The 18,327-nt window shown below is 44.5% G+C and overlaps 1 protein-coding gene across 4 annotated transcripts; it reads left to right on the top strand.

Annotated features, from left to right (window-relative positions):
• The first annotated feature begins 2,503 nt into the window (after positions 1-2,503).
• Positions 2,504-7,369, top strand: mterf2 (mitochondrial transcription termination factor 2). Of its 4 annotated transcripts, none has more exons than XM_048549174.2 (3): positions 2,504-2,587; positions 4,695-4,827; positions 5,820-7,369. In XM_048549174.2, exons 1-3 carry the CDS (start codon positions 2,581-2,583, stop codon positions 7,015-7,017), a joined length of 1,338 nt encoding a protein of 445 aa, XP_048405131.1. In that variant the 5' UTR covers positions 2,504-2,580; the 3' UTR covers positions 7,018-7,369. The 4 variants fall into 4 exon arrangements, with proteins under 4 accessions (XP_048405131.1, XP_048405132.1, XP_048405134.1 ...); XM_048549175.1 differs by lacking the exon at positions 2,504-2,587 and adding an exon at positions 2,857-2,963; XM_048549177.2 differs by lacking the exon at positions 2,504-2,587 and adding an exon at positions 2,859-2,882 and having other exon boundaries at positions 4,695-4,784.
• Positions 7,370-18,327: the final 10,958 nt, after the last annotated feature.

Below are 18,327 nucleotides of genomic sequence, written 5' to 3'. Positions count from 1 at the left end.
AAAAAAGCTTTGCTCTGTGCTAGAATATTGTAGGTTAGATGGGATTCAGTTTGGTTTCACAGGTCGTCCAATATTGAGTGCCGAAGGGCCTGTACTGCACTGTAGTGTTCTTTGTTCTATGTTCTAGTTGTGCAGGGGTGATGGGGGGGGGGTGCGCGGGGAATGCAATTGAGGACTGAGAACACCAGCCATTCACAATTCACACCAAAAACAACTGGTTTCGAATATAACAAAGTGTGGAGCTGGATGAACACAGCAGGCCAAGCAGCATCTCAGGAGCACAAAAGCTGACATTTCGGGCCTAGACCCTTCATCAGAGAGGGGGATGGGGAGAGGGAACTGGAATAAATAGGGAGAGAGGGGGAGGCGGACCTCAGATGGAGAGAAAAGAAGATAGGTAGGGAGGAGAGTAAAGGTGAGGAAGTAAGGAGGGGATAGGTCAGTCCAGGGAAGATGGACAGGTCAAGGAGGTGGGATGAGATTAGTAGGTAGGAAATGGAGGTGCGGCTTGAGGTGGGAGGAAGGGGTGGGTGAGAGGAAGAACAGGTTAGGGAAGCAGAGACAGGCTGGGCTGGTTTTGGGATGCAGTGGGGGGATGGGAAGAACTGGGCTGTTTTTGGAATGCAGTGGGGGAAGGGGAGATTTTGAAGCTTGTGAAGTCCACATTAATACCATTGGGCTGTAGGGTTCCCAAGCGGAATATGAGTTGCTGTTCCTGCAACCTTCGGTTGGCATCATTGTGGCACTGCAGGAGGCCCATGATGGACATGTCATCAAGAGAATGGGAGGGGGAGTTGAAATGGTTCACGACTGGGAGGTGCAGTTGTTTATTGTGAACCGAGCGGAGGTGTTCTGCAAAGCGGTCCCCAAGCCTCCGCTTGGTTTCCCCAATGTAGAGGAAGCCACACCGGGTGCAATGGATACAATATACCACATTGGCAGATGTGCAGGTGAACATCTGCTTGATACGGAAGGTCATCATGGGGCCTGGGATAGGGGTGAGGGAGTAGGTGTGGGGGCAAGTGTAGCACTTCCTGCGGTTGCAGGGGAAGATGCCGGGTGTGGTGGCATTGGAGGGGAGTGTGGAGCGGACAAGGGAATCGTGGAGAGAGTGGTCTCTCCGGAAGACAGCCAAGGGTGGGGATGGAAAAATAGCTTGGGTGGTGGGTTTGAATTGTAGATGGTGGAAGTGTCGGAGGATGATAGGGAGGATGACACCCATTATCACTGGTTTCGAATATGTGGAGGTGAAGGGGTTATGCTCCAAAAGCTTGTGTTTTCAAATAAACCTGTTGAACTATAACCTGGTGTCATGTGATTTCTGACCCAGTTTCAAATAGGAAACCCAGAACCCTAGAGGGCTCATCAAGACTGAGAAGTGTTACATTTCAGTAGGGGGCAAGGCTACGGTCCACAGTTATTCCACTCTGGATGACCACTTCGCAGTATGTCCACATTCTGCCTGCAAAACTGACCCTGTTGCAAGCTCCTTTAACGTACCACCCCATTCTCTGGCCAACATCTCTGTCTCGGGCTTGCTGTAGTTTCCAGTGAAGCTCAACACAAGCTGGAAGAACAACATCTCATTTTTCGTTTAGGAACTCTGTAGTCCTCTGGACTCAATATCGAGTTTAATAATTGTAGACCCTAAACACTCTCATGCCCTAGCCCCCTACTCCACACACCAGGACTTGTAATCACATAGTCTGCCCTTACTCACTACTTATTGTTAGTCATTAACAGACCCCATTAACAACTATTCACCCTACTAGCCAGATCATTATCGACTCCTTTTTCCACCCAACTGCTCTCCTCTCTCTTTGTGGTCTATCCTTTATCCTATCATTTATTCCCTAATCCATTCCCCTCCCTATTTTCTGCATATAAACTGATGTTTTCCCAGGTACCATCAGTTCTGAGGAAGCTGGACCCGTCACGTTAACTCTGATTTTCTCTTTACACACGCTGCCAGACGTACTGAGCTTTTCCAGCAACTTCTGTTTTTGTGTCAGTGGATGTTACATTCCGGGATAGACCTGGGCAGGGCCTGGGGGACTTGGGTTGAAGGGGTGGAGCACAGTTATACCCCGGGCAACAACAAAAACATAAGTCGCTGGAAAATCTGAGCAGGTCTGGCAGCACGTATGCAGAGAAAATCAGGGTAGCGTTTCAGATCCAGTGACCCTTGATCAGGACTAGACCTGAAACGTTGACTCTAATTTCTCTGTATTCATGCTGCCAGATCTGCTGAGATTTTCCAGTAATTTCTGTTTTTGTTTCTGATTTACAGCATCCACAAAACTTTCCAAATACAGTGGGGCCGCGGACTGCAACACTAAGGGGCGGGGCTACATGCTGGAGGCGGGGACAGCACTGAGGATATACTGGGGCTATGCTACATGTCAGGGGCGGGATTATAGGACCGGGGCGTGGCTACAGCTCAGGGGCGGGGCTGCAGCCCGGGAGCCGCGCTACAGGGTCACGTGGAACGGGGTTGAAAGGAATGGAGCGGGCTGAATAATACTGGGGTCGGGACCAAATGAAGGGTGCGGAGCTTTCAGGCGCTGAGGCGGGACAACAATGAAAAGTGTGTCCGAGATAACAGATGGGTTTGGGCGGGGCAGGACCGGAGAGGGCGGAGCTATAGGGCGGGCTGTCGTATTGTTCGGGAACCCGGCCCAGAGGGGCGGGGCTATACTGAGGAGGCGGCCGTATTGTTTTTCGGCTCCTGGGGCCGGAAAGGGGGCACATGGGCGGGGTTTAGGGCAGTGGGGCGGGGTTTATGTCGGAGGCGGGGTTATGTCGGGGGCGGGGCTACGGGAAGGCCCGTGTGCTCCGGCGGCGGTGGTGGATAGAGGAAAGTGCTGGTCCTTGGCCGCATGGTGGGTGAGGGTGGGGCGGGTTGGGCGCATTCCTGTGACCTGGAAGCAGCACCCGGAGTAGGTTTGGGCTATTGGGGCCAGGTGAGCCGAGGATCAGGGAGCGAGGGCGAGCAGGCTCAGGGCCTATTGCGGCGACGGTTTGAAAGCCCACTTTTGCTTGGCTCCAAAATCCTAGACTTGTCCATTTGGCCCATCAGACCTTGCTGACCAAGAGCAGCAGTCTCCAAATAGTCATCCAGTAAGGAATCTAATGTTGAGTCTACAGCACCCTTTTTCACCGCATCTACTATCACATCAACTTAGAGTAAAAAAGTGTGGGATACACTTTGGCCTCAGCTGGAGCTGTGTCCAGTTTTGGGATCCCCACTCCAGGGAGTATGTGAAGCATTGCTTCCCAAACGTTTTCCCCTCAGTGACTTCATTTTAATGGTAATACAATGTGAGGCTGGATGAACACAGCAGGCCAAGCAGCATCTCAGGAGCACAAAAGCTGACGTTTCGGGCCTAGACCCTTCTGATGAAGGGTCTAGGCCCGAAACGTCAGCTTTTGTGCTCCTGAGATGCTGCTTGGCCTGCTGTGTTCATCCAGCCTCACATTGTATTATCTTGGAAGTCTCCAGCATCTGCAGTTCCCATTATCTCTCATTTTAATGGTCATGACTGTCAATGAGAATGGAGCAAGGAAGAGGGTCTGAATTAGAGTAGGAGTAAATGGGGCATGCTCTCATTAGTGGACTGTGACTAGGAGGGTACTGCAACGGTCAGTACTTGGAACCTATATGATAAATGACTTAGTTTTGAGACTAAAGGCAATTTCAAAACTTGCTGAAAGTATAAAGATAATCAGATGTTTGTGCTGCGTGGAAAATGAATAGGAAGGATATTATTAAGTTGGAGAGGGTTCAGAAGAGATTCACCAGGATGTTGAGATAATACATTGTAGAACTGGAGGAACACAGCAGGTTAGGCAGCATCATAGGAGCAGGAAAGCTGACGATTCGAGTCGGAACCCTTCGTCAGAAGGGGTATGAAAGGTTTGAATTATAAAGAAAAACCTGGATAGGCTTGGACTTTTTTCACTGGAGCAAAGGAGGTTGTCATTTCCCTCGGGTGGGGAATTCCAAGACTTAGGGAGTGCATTATCAAGTTGAGAGGAGAGAGATTTTAAAAAGACGTGAGGGGCAAATTTTTTACACAAAGGGTGGTTCATGTGTGAAATGAATTCCAGGGGAAGTGGTGTAAACAGTTACAATGTTTAAAAGATATTTTGATGCATTCATGAATAAGAAAGGTTTGGAGGAATATGGGCTAGGACCATGCAGATGGAGCTAGTTTAGTTTGGGATTATGGTCAGCATAGACTGGTTGGACTGAAGGATTTGTTTCCATGCTGTGTGCTTCTGAGTGAAGTAATTTTAGGAGGATTTGGACAGGCACAGTGATTAGGCAAGGACATGACAGTATAATGTGAAAAGCTGTCAAGGTTATCCACTTTGGTTGGAAGCACAGATAATAAAAGTTTTTTTAAGTTGTGAAAAGTTGGGAAGTGTAGATGTACACAGGGTTTTCGGATCAAATCACTGCAGATGCTGAAGTCTATACTGAACACAGTACAAAGAGATTTGGGTGTGCTTGTCAGTAAGTCAGTGAAGGCTAACATGCAGATCCAATTAGCCATTAATAAGGCTAATGGAATGTTAGTTTTCATCACAAGCAGATTTGACCAAAGGGTCAGTGAAAACTTGCTTCAGTTGTATGGGAGCTTGGTTAGACCACACCTTGAGTTCAGTGCATTTTGATTTCCTTTTTTCAGGAAAAATATTACTGCTACAGAGAGAGTGCAACAAAGGATCACCAGACTTGTTCCCAGGGATGATGGAACTGTCCAATGAAGACAGATTGGGTAAACTTCGTCTGTACTCTCTAGAATTTTCAAAGAGTGGAAGGTGATTTAATTGAAACCCACAAACTACTTAAAGCGATAGGGTAAATGCTGATAAAATAATTCCACTGTTTGGTGAGTCTAGAACCAGGGGGCACAATTTAAAAACAAGGGGAATGTCATTTAGGATTTTTTTAAACTCAGAGGGTTGTGAATCTTTGAAATTCCAAAACCCTCTAGAGTAGAGAATTTCAGGTGTAGAATATAGTTACAGTAGATTTTGAAACATTTTTGAATTAATAAATGGTTATGAAGACAGTGTAAGTATATAATATTGATGTGTTCAATCAGCCATGATGGTATTAAATGACAGAGCAGACTCAATGGGTTGAATGGCCTACTCTTGATCTTAGAAGTTAGAGTTCTTTGGCAGCCATCACAGCCTTGGAGCTCACAGCCCCACTTTGGATCCTGACTGCAGCTTTCAGAAGGCCTGATGTGAAGGCTTTAGAAAGCATGCAGAGAAGATTTGTGAGACAGGTTCCAGAGATGAGAAACTTCAGTTTTGAAAATAGGCTGAACAAGTTGGAACTGTTTTCCTTGTAGAAGTGAGGTTAGAAGGAGTTTTGACAGTTATTCAAAGCCAGGCAGGATCTGGACAGAGTAAATAGGGGGAATCTGTTCCCACAGGTTGGAAGGATTGTGAACCAGAGGTGCAGATTCGAGGATCTGGAATATGCAGCCTGCGAACATGTTGGGGACAGGTCCAATTCTTGGTTTTCAAAGTACAATTATATAAGTGAAAAAAAGGTGCAGTGTTGACAGAGAAATAGGAGAGGGACTAACTGAGGTGCTCTTGCTGAGAGCTGGCAGAGGCTAGATGGGCCGAATAGTTTCTTTAAGTGCTGTACTATTCTACATTGACCTTATATTGGTGCCCTCTGCCATTGAAAACTGCATTTACTCTATCAAAACTATTTATGATTTTAAACACTTCAAACTTGTCTAGCACTTGTGTAGTCATCTTCTTCACTGTCAGTTTTCCTTCTGTCCAAGGTGCTACTCAAGGTTAGAAATGTCCAGATCGAGATCTGTCTGGAAGATGTTTCGATTGGGACTGTTATACAGTGGACGGTGTGGAGAACACTGGTTCCCCTCAGCCCAGTGCAGCCAAGGAACGTACAGAAGCTGCCTTCAGTTCACAGTCTCCAGTGCACAGCGAAAGGAAAATGGACAGACTGTGGAGAGTCTGAAGCAGCTGTCAGTGGACGTAGCGAGGATTCGTCAGCTGAAAAGCTGGGTTTTGCTTGTAAACGAGGCTTATGTCAATGAAACCGCCAACATTTTAAAGGAAATGGGAGTTGAGGGGAAGAAGGTAGCCGTAATTTTGGAACGGTACCCTGAGGCCGTTCTCTGCAAACCAGCAGAAATCAGAGCCCAGCAGGAGTTATGGGGTAGATTGTGCACCAATCAGAAAGAACTGGCAAGAATTATTGAGCGGTTCCCAGAATCATTCTTTACAATCAAAAACCACAAGAATCGACAGGACAATATCAAATATTTCCAAGCATTAAACCTGAATAACAGGATTATCAACCGCTTGCTGGTCAGTTCTCCCCAGACTTTCTGTAGCAGTGTGAATCAGAACAGGGCTGTAATTGAGAATTTACAGAAAAGCTACCTTCAGCTGGGTGGCAACCAGGCTAATATGAGGATCTGGTTAATGAAACTGCTGAGCCAAAATGCTTTCATTTTGTTGAAGCCTCCAAACTTGGTGTGTGAAAACTTGAACTTTTTGCGATCCTTGGGTTTCAGCAATGCTGAGCTCCTTAAGCTGTTCTCCAAGCTCAAAGGGTTGATAACTGAGCTATCGCCCGATATTATGGAGAAAAGCACTGCGTTCTGTGGACAGTCATTGCAGTGCAGCGACGAGGAATTGAGGATCATCCTGATGAGCTGCCCGGCCTTGCTGTACTTCTCAGCCCCTGTCTTGGAGGAGCGACTCACTGCCATTTTGCAGGAAGGGTTTTCAGTGGAGCAGGTCAAAGCAAGTCCAGCAGTTCTCGAGCTGTCTCCACAGATTGTGTACCGTCGCATCAAGAGGCTGGTCTCTTTAGGGTATGATGTAAAAAGAGACAGCCTGGAACTGCTCAAAGGAACCAAGAAGGATTTTGAAGTCAATTGTGGAAAAATGAACTGGAGGAAAGAGAGACCCTTGTTTAACCCAGTTGCCCCCTTGAGCATTGAGGACTAAGCAGCTAGTGAGCACTTGGATGCGTCAACCCAAGATGTGACCCTAAAACTGGAACACAGGAGCAGGAGTAGGCCATTCAGCCCCTACTGTACCATTCAGTAATATAACAGCTATTCTGATTGTGACCTCAATAACACTTTTCTGTCTGCCCAACTCTGTTGTCTACCAAAGTCTTGATTGTAGGATGTTGTGGTTTGTGTTGTGTTCAAGTTTAGCACTTGCTGAGAAAATGAGAGATTTCAGTGGAAGGCAGATTAGGATATTGAAATTGATGAATGATTCGAATTGGGCAACTAAGGCAAAAAGGAATGTTTTCACCCAAAAAGTCAGGGAAATCTGGAATTCTGCACATCCACACACAACTCCCCCCCCCCCCCACCCCCCCCCCCCCCCCCCGCCCACTTGGAAAATATAAAACACAACAAAACGTTTACCGTGTGCAAATAGGTGCAGATCAGTCATGGTCTAACAGAAGAGTGAAACAGTTTTGAGGTATGAAATAGCCTCTTATGTTCCAATTGTTAATAATTTGTCACAAACAGATCCCTCAAACTTGTAGTAACTTCTTCCTGTCAACCTTCCCATGAAAATAAGTAGATATGGATATCTACTGCAAGATTTGATTCTGCAATTGGACAACACTTTCTGAGCAATTCAGAGGGTGTTAATAGCTACATTGACAACTAATTTCAGTAAGTATGCGGCTTAGTTAGTTTGATAAAAGTGATATGCTTTTACAGGAAAGGACTCTTGCCCTGCAAATGAAAGGAATATAGACAGTACTTTTGCCGAGTTATTCACAAGCTCTGGAAATCTATAGTTCCCTGTTGCTTTCTCCATGGCAACACTTAATTCAATCAGAGTTGTCTAAGGAATCAATCGCTACCTTTTCTAAACAGTATAAGTTGTGATTGTTTGAAATTCAGCATTCTTTGTCTGTCTCTGTGACTGAGGAAAGGGTGAAGCTGCAAAATCCTGTGATTAATCACTATGCATAGCCAGCTGCGATTGTCAATCCAGTCAGCTTCTGCTCAGTGTGGGGATTTTCACACTTAAGTGTGCATGAGTGAAGACTCTGCTTTTAACAACTTTGAAATCCCCCAACTTATTGGTCACCATGACTTATTTCTCAGTGACTGCATCAGTTCTATAAAGTATTTATTGAAAACTGTCTTTCACTTTATAGTATTCCAATGTTTACAATTTAAATTATCATCTTCAAATAGATTATACCTTGAAAATTTGTTATCACTGATTCTAGAACTATATGACACAGCATGATAGATCTTCTCAGCATTTGCTCCAATATTGGATATGGCAGAAGAAAAAGCACTTCTTAATATCCTGAAGTAAATTATATTTTTATAAGGAAACACTCTTCAAAGGAGCATTTTCCTTGTTCACTGCCCAAAGTGGTGGGGAATATTTCGATCCAAACATATTAAAACAAGTATTTAATTTGTGTATATTCCTGTCACTGTTCATGAAACCCCTTTTTTCGATCTCATTTGGTTGCAAGTTATTATAGATGTCAATCAGATGAACCCAGAGAATGCCACAAACAGACTCATAAATCTTTTTCAAATTTATTGCATTTGTGTGTTTTGGTAAATATTTATTGGAAGGGATTAACATGAGAGTGAGAAGGTGGGAAGCATTCTGTTGGAAGCCATATTCAACATTTCTCACACCAGGTCACTTAAAAATTCAAACTGTTCCTGTCCCTCCTTCTCTCTTCAGTTATTTAAATAGAAATTACGTTATGAAAGATCTGCAGAATAAAAATGCAATAATGTTCATTGTAACTTGTTTCAACAACAGAAAATGCTGCAGTGTGTTCTGTCTGATAGTGAAATGTCTCACCTTTGAACATTGGCCTCTTGCTGTTTCATACTGTAAAACTAAAAATCATTTTTGATTAATTGTTCTATCAAGTTGAACCTATGAAATAGAAGTAGAGTCAGACCATTTGGCCCCTCAAGCCTTCTCTGTGATTCAATGAGATACTGGCTCAACTGCTTGTGTTTTGAATTCCACATTCACATCTATTCAATAACCCTTCCTTCAATGAATGTCTAAGTCCACTTTAAAAGTATTCAGTGGTCCCACCTTTATTGCCTTCTGAGGCAGAGAGTTCCAAAGTTGCACAAACCTGTGGGGAAAAAAATAAAATTGCTCCACACGATTGTCCTGAAAGGGCATTCGCTAATTTTAGAATCCCTAGTTTGGGACTCTCCAACAAGAGGTAACACTCTTTCCATGTTCACCTTGTCAAAATCCAGTCAGGATCATATATACTTCAATCAGCCTTCTAAACTGCAGTGGAAACAAGTCCAGAGTGTTTAACCTATTCTTGGAAGGCAACCCGCTAACTCCAGGTACCAATCTAGAAAAGCTCCTCTGAACTGCGAGCTACGTATTTAAATCTTTCCTTGAATAAGGAGACCAAACCTGCAAACAGTATTTGGGATGCACTGTATAACTGAAGCATAGCATCCTTACTTTGATTTTCAATTTATCTTTTAATTAAGGGTAGCATCCCATTAGCTTTCTCGGTCACATGCTGTACCTGCAAACTAATTTTTTTCTGATTCGCACCACACCTAAATCTCCCTTACTGTTAGAATAATACTATAATTTTAAAAAAAATTTTGGCCAAGTGAGCAACTTCATATATGCCCACGTTATACTCCGATCAGTTAGATTTTTGCCGACTCAGTCAACCTATCTGTATATGTCTACAACTGTCTGAAGTCTTCCTCACATCATACCTTCTGACCTGATGCCCATTTCAAGCCCACCGACTCCCACATCTACCTGGGATACACCACCTCCCACCCACCTTCCTGCAAAAATTCCATCCCCTATTCCTAAATACTTCGCCTCCGCCGCATCTGCTCCCAGGATGAGGCATTCCACTCCCGTACATCCCAGATGTCCTCGTTCTTCAAGGACCGCAACTTTCCTCCCGCGGTGGTTGAGAACGCCCTCGACCGTGTCTCCTGCATTTCCCGCAACTCATCCCTCACACCCCGCTCCAGCAATAACCGCCAAAAGAGAATCCCCCTAGTCCTCACATACCACCCCACCAACCTCCGGATACAACGCATCATCCTCTGACACTTCTGCCATCTACAATCCGACCCCACCGCTAAAGACATTTTTCCATCCCCACCCTTGTCTGCCTTCCTGAGAGACCACTCTCTCAGTGACTCCCTTGTCCGCTCCACACTCCCCTCCAATCCCACCACACCCGGCACTTTCCCCTACAACTGCAGGAAGTACTACACTTGCCCCCACACCTCCTCCCTCACCCCCAGCCCAGGTTCCAAGATGACTTACCGCCTCCCCCTCCCTCCCTATTTATTTCAGAATCCTCTCCCCATCCCCCTTTTCTGATGAAGGGTCTAGGCCCAAAACGTCAGCTTTTGTGTTCCTAAGATGCTGCTTGGCCTGCTGTGTTCATCAGCTCCACACTTTGTTACCTTGGAGGCAATGATTGGTTTCATTGATCTTCCACCTGAAAATGAATGCAATAGAACTTGCTATGATTAAGTAACCTTAGAATTTGAAAAAAATTCTGTTAATTTCTATGCTGTCTTTCTGATAGTTCCAGCTGTGTTAAATTTGGAAATCAGTCTCATAAATTTCACAAATATTCTTTGGGGAACCAAAGTCCGTCTTTGTGCTGACTGATAACACTGTGAAACATGGCAAGGTAGAAGGAGCAAACAGGGTTCACCATAAGTTCATGTACACTAGCTCTGTGACAAGTTCTTGAGAGTGCAATACCAAACTATTGATGGGTTTGAATGATTTGACTGCTGGTAAGACCATCTTTAAACTATTGAAAACATGATTGCAGTGCACCATATCATTGTTTGGATGCCTTCTTATCACCATTGTTTAAATATTAACCTGGATATGATCTGGAGACATATCAATAATATGCTCTTCATTGAAAGGTCAACTTTGCCTTGTGTTGTGGCATTTCTGCAGCAGTGAATAGGTTTACCGTCTCCCTTGTCCGGTCCTTTGATCCCTTGTTTGTACTTGACTTGAATTCACTGCTTTGTCTTTTGAAGTTTTCGCCTTTTCTTCCTCCTGACAGGACCACCAGCATTTTTCTATCACTTCTTGGCCAAAATGTGTCCCTCAACTCACACAAAATAGATTACTTGGTCACCCACAACTTTAGCATTTACTGTGTGTAAATTGGCTGCCATATGTTACAACAGTGACTACACTCCACATTTACTTCACTGACTTTAAAGCTCATTTGGGCATCCTGAGAAGGTCTGCTATGGAAGTGTAACATTTTCGTAAAAGACATAATTCAAACAGGAATATGGTACCTGCCCCTCAAGCCTGCTTCACCTTTCAGTGAGGTCACAATTGAAGCCGCTATGTTCATTTTAACGAAACTGCCTAAGACTGTAAGAAATTACAGAGCTGTGAATACAGCCCAGTCCATCATGAAACCCAGTCTACCTTCCATTGACTCCTACACTTCACACTGCCTCGGGAAAGCAGTCAACATAATCAAATACCCCCTCACCCCAGTTATATTCTCTTCCACCCTCATACATTGGGCAGAAGATACAAAAAACACGTTCGAACAGAAATAAGAACAGCTTCTTCCCCTTTGTGATCAGACTTATAAACAAACTTCTCATGTATACAATGGAGTTGATCTTTTGCTGCATCTTCTGTGCAACTGAGCCACTATATTCAGCATTCTGTTTATTACCCTGATGTATTTATGAAAAGTATGATTTGCCTAGATAGCATGCGAAACAATACTTTTCACCGTATCTTTGAAACACATAACAATAATAAATCAAACCATTGGTGCAAAGGGTTCTAGATGTCCTGGTACCTAATTATAAAACATTAGTTTGCTGGTAGACTAGGTAATTAGGAAGGCAAATGTGATGTTTGTTAGCAGGGATATGGAATACAGAAATAGGGAATATTAACTGCAGCTGCACAGAGTGTTGATGAGACTATTTCTGGAACTATGCATACAATTTGGTCTCATTACTTGAGAAAAAAGATAGCATTGCTCTCAAAGCAGTTCACAAAAAAATTGCTTGGCCCATTCCAAGGGTATAGGATTTGTTTTAAAAAGAAATATTGGGTAGATTGGCCCTTTATCCATTGCACTTTAGAATAATGAGGTGATGAAATTGAAAGATATAAGATCCTCAGAACTGGATACTGGAAGAATGTTTCCTCCTGTAGGATAGACTAAACCTAGGTGACATTGTTTAAACTTAAGAGCTCTCTATTTACAGTTGTCTTCCCCAGAGATCAGTGGAGGCTAGGTTATTGGAATTTATTCAAGGTTGAGATAAGAGGTTTTTGAAAGACAAGTCAAGTGTTAGAGAAGGGGCAGCCAACTGGAGCTGAGACCACAACCTGATCAGCCATGAACTTATAGATTTGTGAAGTAGGCTTGAAGGACCAAGTTGCCTTCTGTTTCTCCTAAGTTTTATGTTTCCAGTTTGATCCAATATCCCTTAATTATCTTAATGGTTGGAAATTTAACAACTATTGTCTTGGATATGCTCATCCGTGGAACATAGCTGTCTGTAGGAGAGAATTCTGAAGATTCGCAACATTGAGTGAAGGAATTTCTCTTCATCTCAATTCTAATGGCCTACCTCTTGAGACAATGCTACCTAATTTCAGACTCTTCACCCAGGGAAACAATATCTCAGCATCTACCCTGTGAAACTCCCTAAGAATTTTACATGTTTCATTGCAATTGCTTCATTCTTCTAAACTCCATGAAATATGAACCAAATCTACTCACAGTATCCTCATAGGGCAATCTTCTGAGCCCAGAACCCAGTTCAGTTAATCTTTACAATTCTCCTTCACTCCCATTTATTACCTTCTATTAGTAAGGAGACCTTTTATTCTTCATTCTAGACTCTCCGGTCAAGAGGCAGCAGCCCCACAGTAGCAAAATGCTGCAGATTTTGTAAAGTTGAGATAAAATGCTTGAAATATTCAAGCTGCATCTGTAGAGAAAGGAATAGTTAATATTTAAGGTCCCATCATCACAACTCTCAGCATCAAACCTGTCAAGCTATATATATTACAAGACTTGGTTCTTCTAAATTCCAGAGAATATAATTCCAGTCTGTTCAATGGATATACAGTGATCTAGTGGCAGTGTCACTGGACTACTAATCCAAGCCCCAAAATGATTCTCTGGAGACAGGGATTTAAATCCTACCACAACAATTTAAATTCAGTTAATTAATAGAAAAATCTGGAATTAAAAGCTGGTCTCAGTAATGGTGACTTTACCACTGATCGTGAATTGTTGTAAACGAAGCATCATCTTGTTCACTAACATCCTTTAGGGAGGGAAATCCACTATTTTTACCCAGTCTGGCTTAGCTGTTACTCCAAATCCACAGCAATGTGTTGATTCCCGACTGCCTTTGCCACTCAGTTCAAGCTTATCTAGGGATGGGCACAGAATGCTAGCTTTGCCAGCGATAGCTATATCCCCTGAAGGAATGAAGGGAAGAGAAGCTGTCTCCATGTAACAATTATCTCATTGCAAGAAAGGAAAGATAATTTCTGATCAAATAGTTGTGGGGTATGGAACTTGTGTTTTAATGCATGAAGATACTTTGTCAATCTTTTCATCCTGCATTGATCAGAATATTTCAGAAGAATACCAATTCAAGGGGAGAAAGCAAAATTCATACTGTATGGCAGGAAGGTGCAGATTGGTTCAGAGAAAATAGGAACTGCGGATGCTGGAGAATCCAAGATAATAAAGTGTGAAGCTGGATGAACACAGCAGGCCAAGCAGCATTTCAGGAGCACAAAAGCTGACATTTCGGGCCAAGACCCTTCATCAGAGAGGGGGATGGGGTGAGGGTTCTGGAAAAAATAGGGAGAGAGGGGGAGGCGGACCGAAGATGGAGAGAAAAGAAGATAGGTGGAGAGGAGAGTATTGGTGGGGAGGGGATAGGTCAGTCCAGGGAAGACGGACAGGTCAAGGAGGTGGGATGAGGTTAGTAGGTAGGAAATGGAGGTGCTGCTTGGGGTGGGAGGAAGGAATGGGTGAGAGGAAGAACAGGTTAGGGAGGCAGAGACAGGTTGGACTGGTTTTGGGATGCAGTGGGGGGAGGGGATGAGCTGGGCTGGTTGTGTGATGCACTGGGGGGAGGGGACGAACTGGGCTGGTTTTGGGATGCGGTGGGGAAAGGGGAGATTTTGAAGCTGGTGAAGTCCACATTGATACCATTGGGCTGCAGGGTTCCCAAGCGGAATATGAGTTGCTGTTCCTGCAACCTTTGGGTGGCATCATTGTGGCACTGCAGGAGGCCCATGATGGACATATCATCTAAAGAATGGGAGGGGGAGTTGAAATGGTTTGCGACTGGGAGGTGCAGTTGTTTATTGCGAACCGAGCGGAGGTGTTCTGCAAAGCGGTCCCCAAGACTCCGCTTGGTTTCCCCGAAGTAGAGGAAGCCACACCGGGTACAATGGATACAGTAGACCACATTGGCAGATGTGCAGGTGAACCGCTGCTTAATATGGAAAGTCATCTTGGGGCCTGGGATAGGGGTTGGGGGAGGAGGTGTGGGGGGCAAGTGTAGCACTTCCTGTGGTTGCAGGGGAAGGTGCTGGGTGTGGTGGGATTAGAGGGCAGTGTGGAGCGAACAAGGGAGTCACGGAGAGAGTGGTCTCTCCGGAAAGCAGACAAGGGTGGGGATGGAAAAATGTCTTGGGTGGTGGGGTCGGATTGTAGGTGGCAGAAGTGTTGGAGGGTGATGCATTGTATCCGGAGGTTGGTGGGGTGGTGTGTGAGAACAAGGGGGATCCTCTTTGGGCGGTTGTGGCGGGGGCGGGGTGTGAAGGATGTGTTGCGGGAAATGTGGGAGACGCGGTCAAGGGCGTTCTCGACCACTGTGGGGCGAAAGTTGCGGTCCTTGAAGAGCTTGTACATCTGGGATGTGCAGGAGTAGAATGCCTCATCCTGGGAACAGATGCGGCAGAGGAATTCGGAATAGGGGATGGAATTTTTGCAGGAGGGTGGGCGGGAGGAGGTGTATTCTAGGTAGCTGTGGGAGTCGGTGGGCTTGAAATGGACATCAGTTACAAGTTGGTTGCCTGAGATGGAGACTGAGAGGTCCAGGAAGGTGAGGGATGTGTTGGAGATGGCCCAGGTGAACTTGAGGTTGGGGTGGAAGGTGTTGGTGAAGTGGATGAACTGATCGAGCTCCTCTGGGGAGCAAGAGGCGGTGCCGATACAGTCATCAATGTAACGGAGGAAGGGGTGGGGTTTGGGGCCTGTGTAGGTGCAGAAGAGGGACTGTTCCACGTGACCTACAAAGAGGCAGGCATAGCTGGGGCCCATGGCCACCCCCTTTGTCTGTAGGAAGTGGGAGGAATCAAAAGAGAAGTTGTTGAGGGTGAGGATGAGTTCGGCTAGGCGGATGAGGGTGTCGCTGGAGGGGGACTGGTCGGGCCTGTGGGACAGGAAGAAGCGGAGGGCCTTGAGGCCATCTGCATGCGGAATACAGGTGTATAGGGACTGGACGTCCATCGTGAAAATGAGGTGTTGGTGGCCAGGGAATTGGAAGTTCTGGAGCAGGTGGAGGGTGTGGGTGGTGTCATGGACGTAGGTAGGGAGTTCCTGGACCAAAGGGGAGAAAATGGAGTCCAGATAGGTGGAGATGAGTTCGGTGGGGCAGGAACAGGCTGAGACAATGGGTCAACCAGGGCAGGCAGGTTTGTGGATTTTGGGAAGGAGATTAGGAAGGTGCAGATTGGTTGGTAGGTGGACGTTGATTGGTTGAGGCATTGCCATGCAGAATGTATCCATTAATGATGATTGACAGTGAAAAACAAGGCTTTGTTGAAACTCCAAGCTAGGCAGGTTGACGCTGATTGTCAAACCCTGGCTGTTAATTTGTCGAACAGTTTAAATGGGGATATTCGCCATGGTGACATCTCTACCAGGCAGAGTTGACTTCCCAACCAATCAACACGCTCCTGTTATACTATATAAAAATGTTAGCTTTCTGCTTGAACCAGTATTTTTACAAATTGTTCCGATAAGTGCAAGACATAACGCAAGACTTAAATCATCAGATTACTGCAGAGACATCATGCACTTCAGTTTATTTAAATCCCTGCAACCACAAAAAAGCACCCCCACACAGTAAACTACGTCAAAGGCAAATCTCTGGCATTTTGATGTTTTGACCCAAACGGCATTTTCAAATCGTTTTCTTTAAAATTTTACAATTGAAGCAGGGCACAAACTCTAAATTATCTGGGAATTAAATGAACTCACCAATTGGATCTGGTTTTAAGTGGGTAATAGAAATGTATTATTTGTTTGTATTAATCCCTTACTTTATAAAACTTAATTAGATTATAAGTACATGAGAATATAATGAACTCAACCTAACAACAAATGATCTACAGGCATTAATACAAAACCGAGAGGGCAATAGACCTTTCATTTCTTTTTGTAAATTAAGAATAATTTATTTGTATGCTGGAAATTATTGATTGTGTAATTTTTTACTGTTTTATTTCTCAGTTCAATAATTGCCTATGACTGTTACAAGTTATGATAACTTGTTTAATTTGTAATGTCCTCACAGTTCTACAGGTGACACCATGATAATCTTCAAGAAACCAGTCTGTTTGAGGCAATGGGGTTTGTACAATCTCTTGAGCTAATAAACACAATGTTAAAATGGGTTGAGCATATATATGTTTGATATATTTGTTGAAAAGACACCCCTTGATCTGTCTGAAAACCGTTGCTATTCCAATGTCCCTGACAAACCGTTACAGACTGACACATTCCAAGGTCCATGGCTAGCACTGAGGAAAGCATGAATGTGTGGGAGAATCTGTTCCCACTGTCTGAGGCCTTCCGGCCTTCATGTATGAATGCATATCTTTATAACTTGATTTGATCTATTACTGTCACGTACATTGACTTACAGTGAAAAATGTTATCTTACATGCTTTACAGGCAGATCAAATTATACAAGTGCTTTAGTGTAACAGAACAGAGTGCAGGATGTGGCGTTACATAGGCCGAGAAGGTGCAGAGAGAGGTCAACATTAACATTAAAGAGGTCCAATCAAAAGTTTAATAACAGTGGGGAAGAAACTGTTCTTGAATCTGTTTGTATGTGTATACAAATATTTATATTCTCTACCTGACAGAAAAGGGTGAGAGAGAGAATATAAGCAAGTGGGAGGGGTCTTTGATTATGGCGGTTGCTTTCCTGATGCCGCGGGAAGTACAGATGAATCTATGGACAGGAGGCTGGTTTGTGTGAACGACTGGGCTGTGTTCACAACTCTCTAGTTTCTTTCAGTCTTGGTGAGAGAAGTTGTAAAACTGTTCTGTGAAGCTTTCTATGGTGCATCTATAAAAATTTGTAAGAGTCTTTATAGAAATGCCAAATTTCCTCGGTCCCCTGAGGAAGTAGAGGTGTTGCTGTGCTTTCCTGCCCATAGTGGCAACGTGTATGGACCAGGATAGATTGTTGGTCACTCCCAGGAACTTGACGCTCTTGACTGTCTGCATTTCAGCACCATTGATGCAGACAGGAGTGTGTCTTCCACTCTGTTTTCTAAAGCCAAGGACCAACTTCTTGATGTTGATGGAGAGATTACTGTCTTTACGCCATGCTGATAAGCACTTTATCTCCTTCTGCGTTTTTTTGAGATCTGACCTACAATGGTGGTGTCATCAGCAAACTTGTAAATGGAGTTGGGGCAGAATTTGGCCACCCAGACATGAGTGTATAAGGAGTATAGTAGTGGGCTGAGTACCATGCCTTGCAGGGCACCAGTATTCAGGATTATTGTGGAGGAAGTTTTTTGCCTATCAACTTACTGACTGTAGTCTTTTGGTCAGGAAGTGAAGAATCCAGTTACAGAGGGAGGAGCAGAGAAACCTAGGTCTCTGGAGTCTGTAGATGAGTTAGTTTGGAATTACGGTATTGAAGGCGGAGCTGTAGTCAATAACTGGGAGCCTGACATAGGTATTCTTGTTATCCAGATGTTCCAGGGATGAGTGTAGGGCCAGGGAGATAGCATCTGCCGTGGACCTATTGTGATGATAGACCACTTAGGGATCAAGGCAATTTGGTAGGTTAGGGTTGATGTGAACCATGACCAACCTCTTGAATCACTTCATAATGGTGGACATCAGAGCCATTGGGTGGTAGGCATTGAGGCACGCTGCACTTTTCTTTGGCATTGGTGGTCTTCTTGAAGCAGGTGGGAACTTAAGATTGT

The sequence above is a fragment of the Stegostoma tigrinum genome, chromosome 18 (genome assembly GCF_030684315.1).
Source record: "Stegostoma tigrinum isolate sSteTig4 chromosome 18, sSteTig4.hap1, whole genome shotgun sequence".
NCBI lineage: Eukaryota > Metazoa > Chordata > Chondrichthyes > Orectolobiformes > Stegostomatidae > Stegostoma > Stegostoma tigrinum.
Note: the sequence above shows the minus strand (reverse complement) of the source record. Positions and strands in the feature narration are given on the sequence as shown.

Coding starts and splice junctions, on each gene's coding strand:
- mterf2 (XM_048549174.2), top strand. Junction 4,828..5,819: donor GAATTTTCAAAGAGTGGAAG/GTGATTTAATTG, acceptor CTTCTGTCCAAG/GTGCTACTCAAGGTTAGAAA.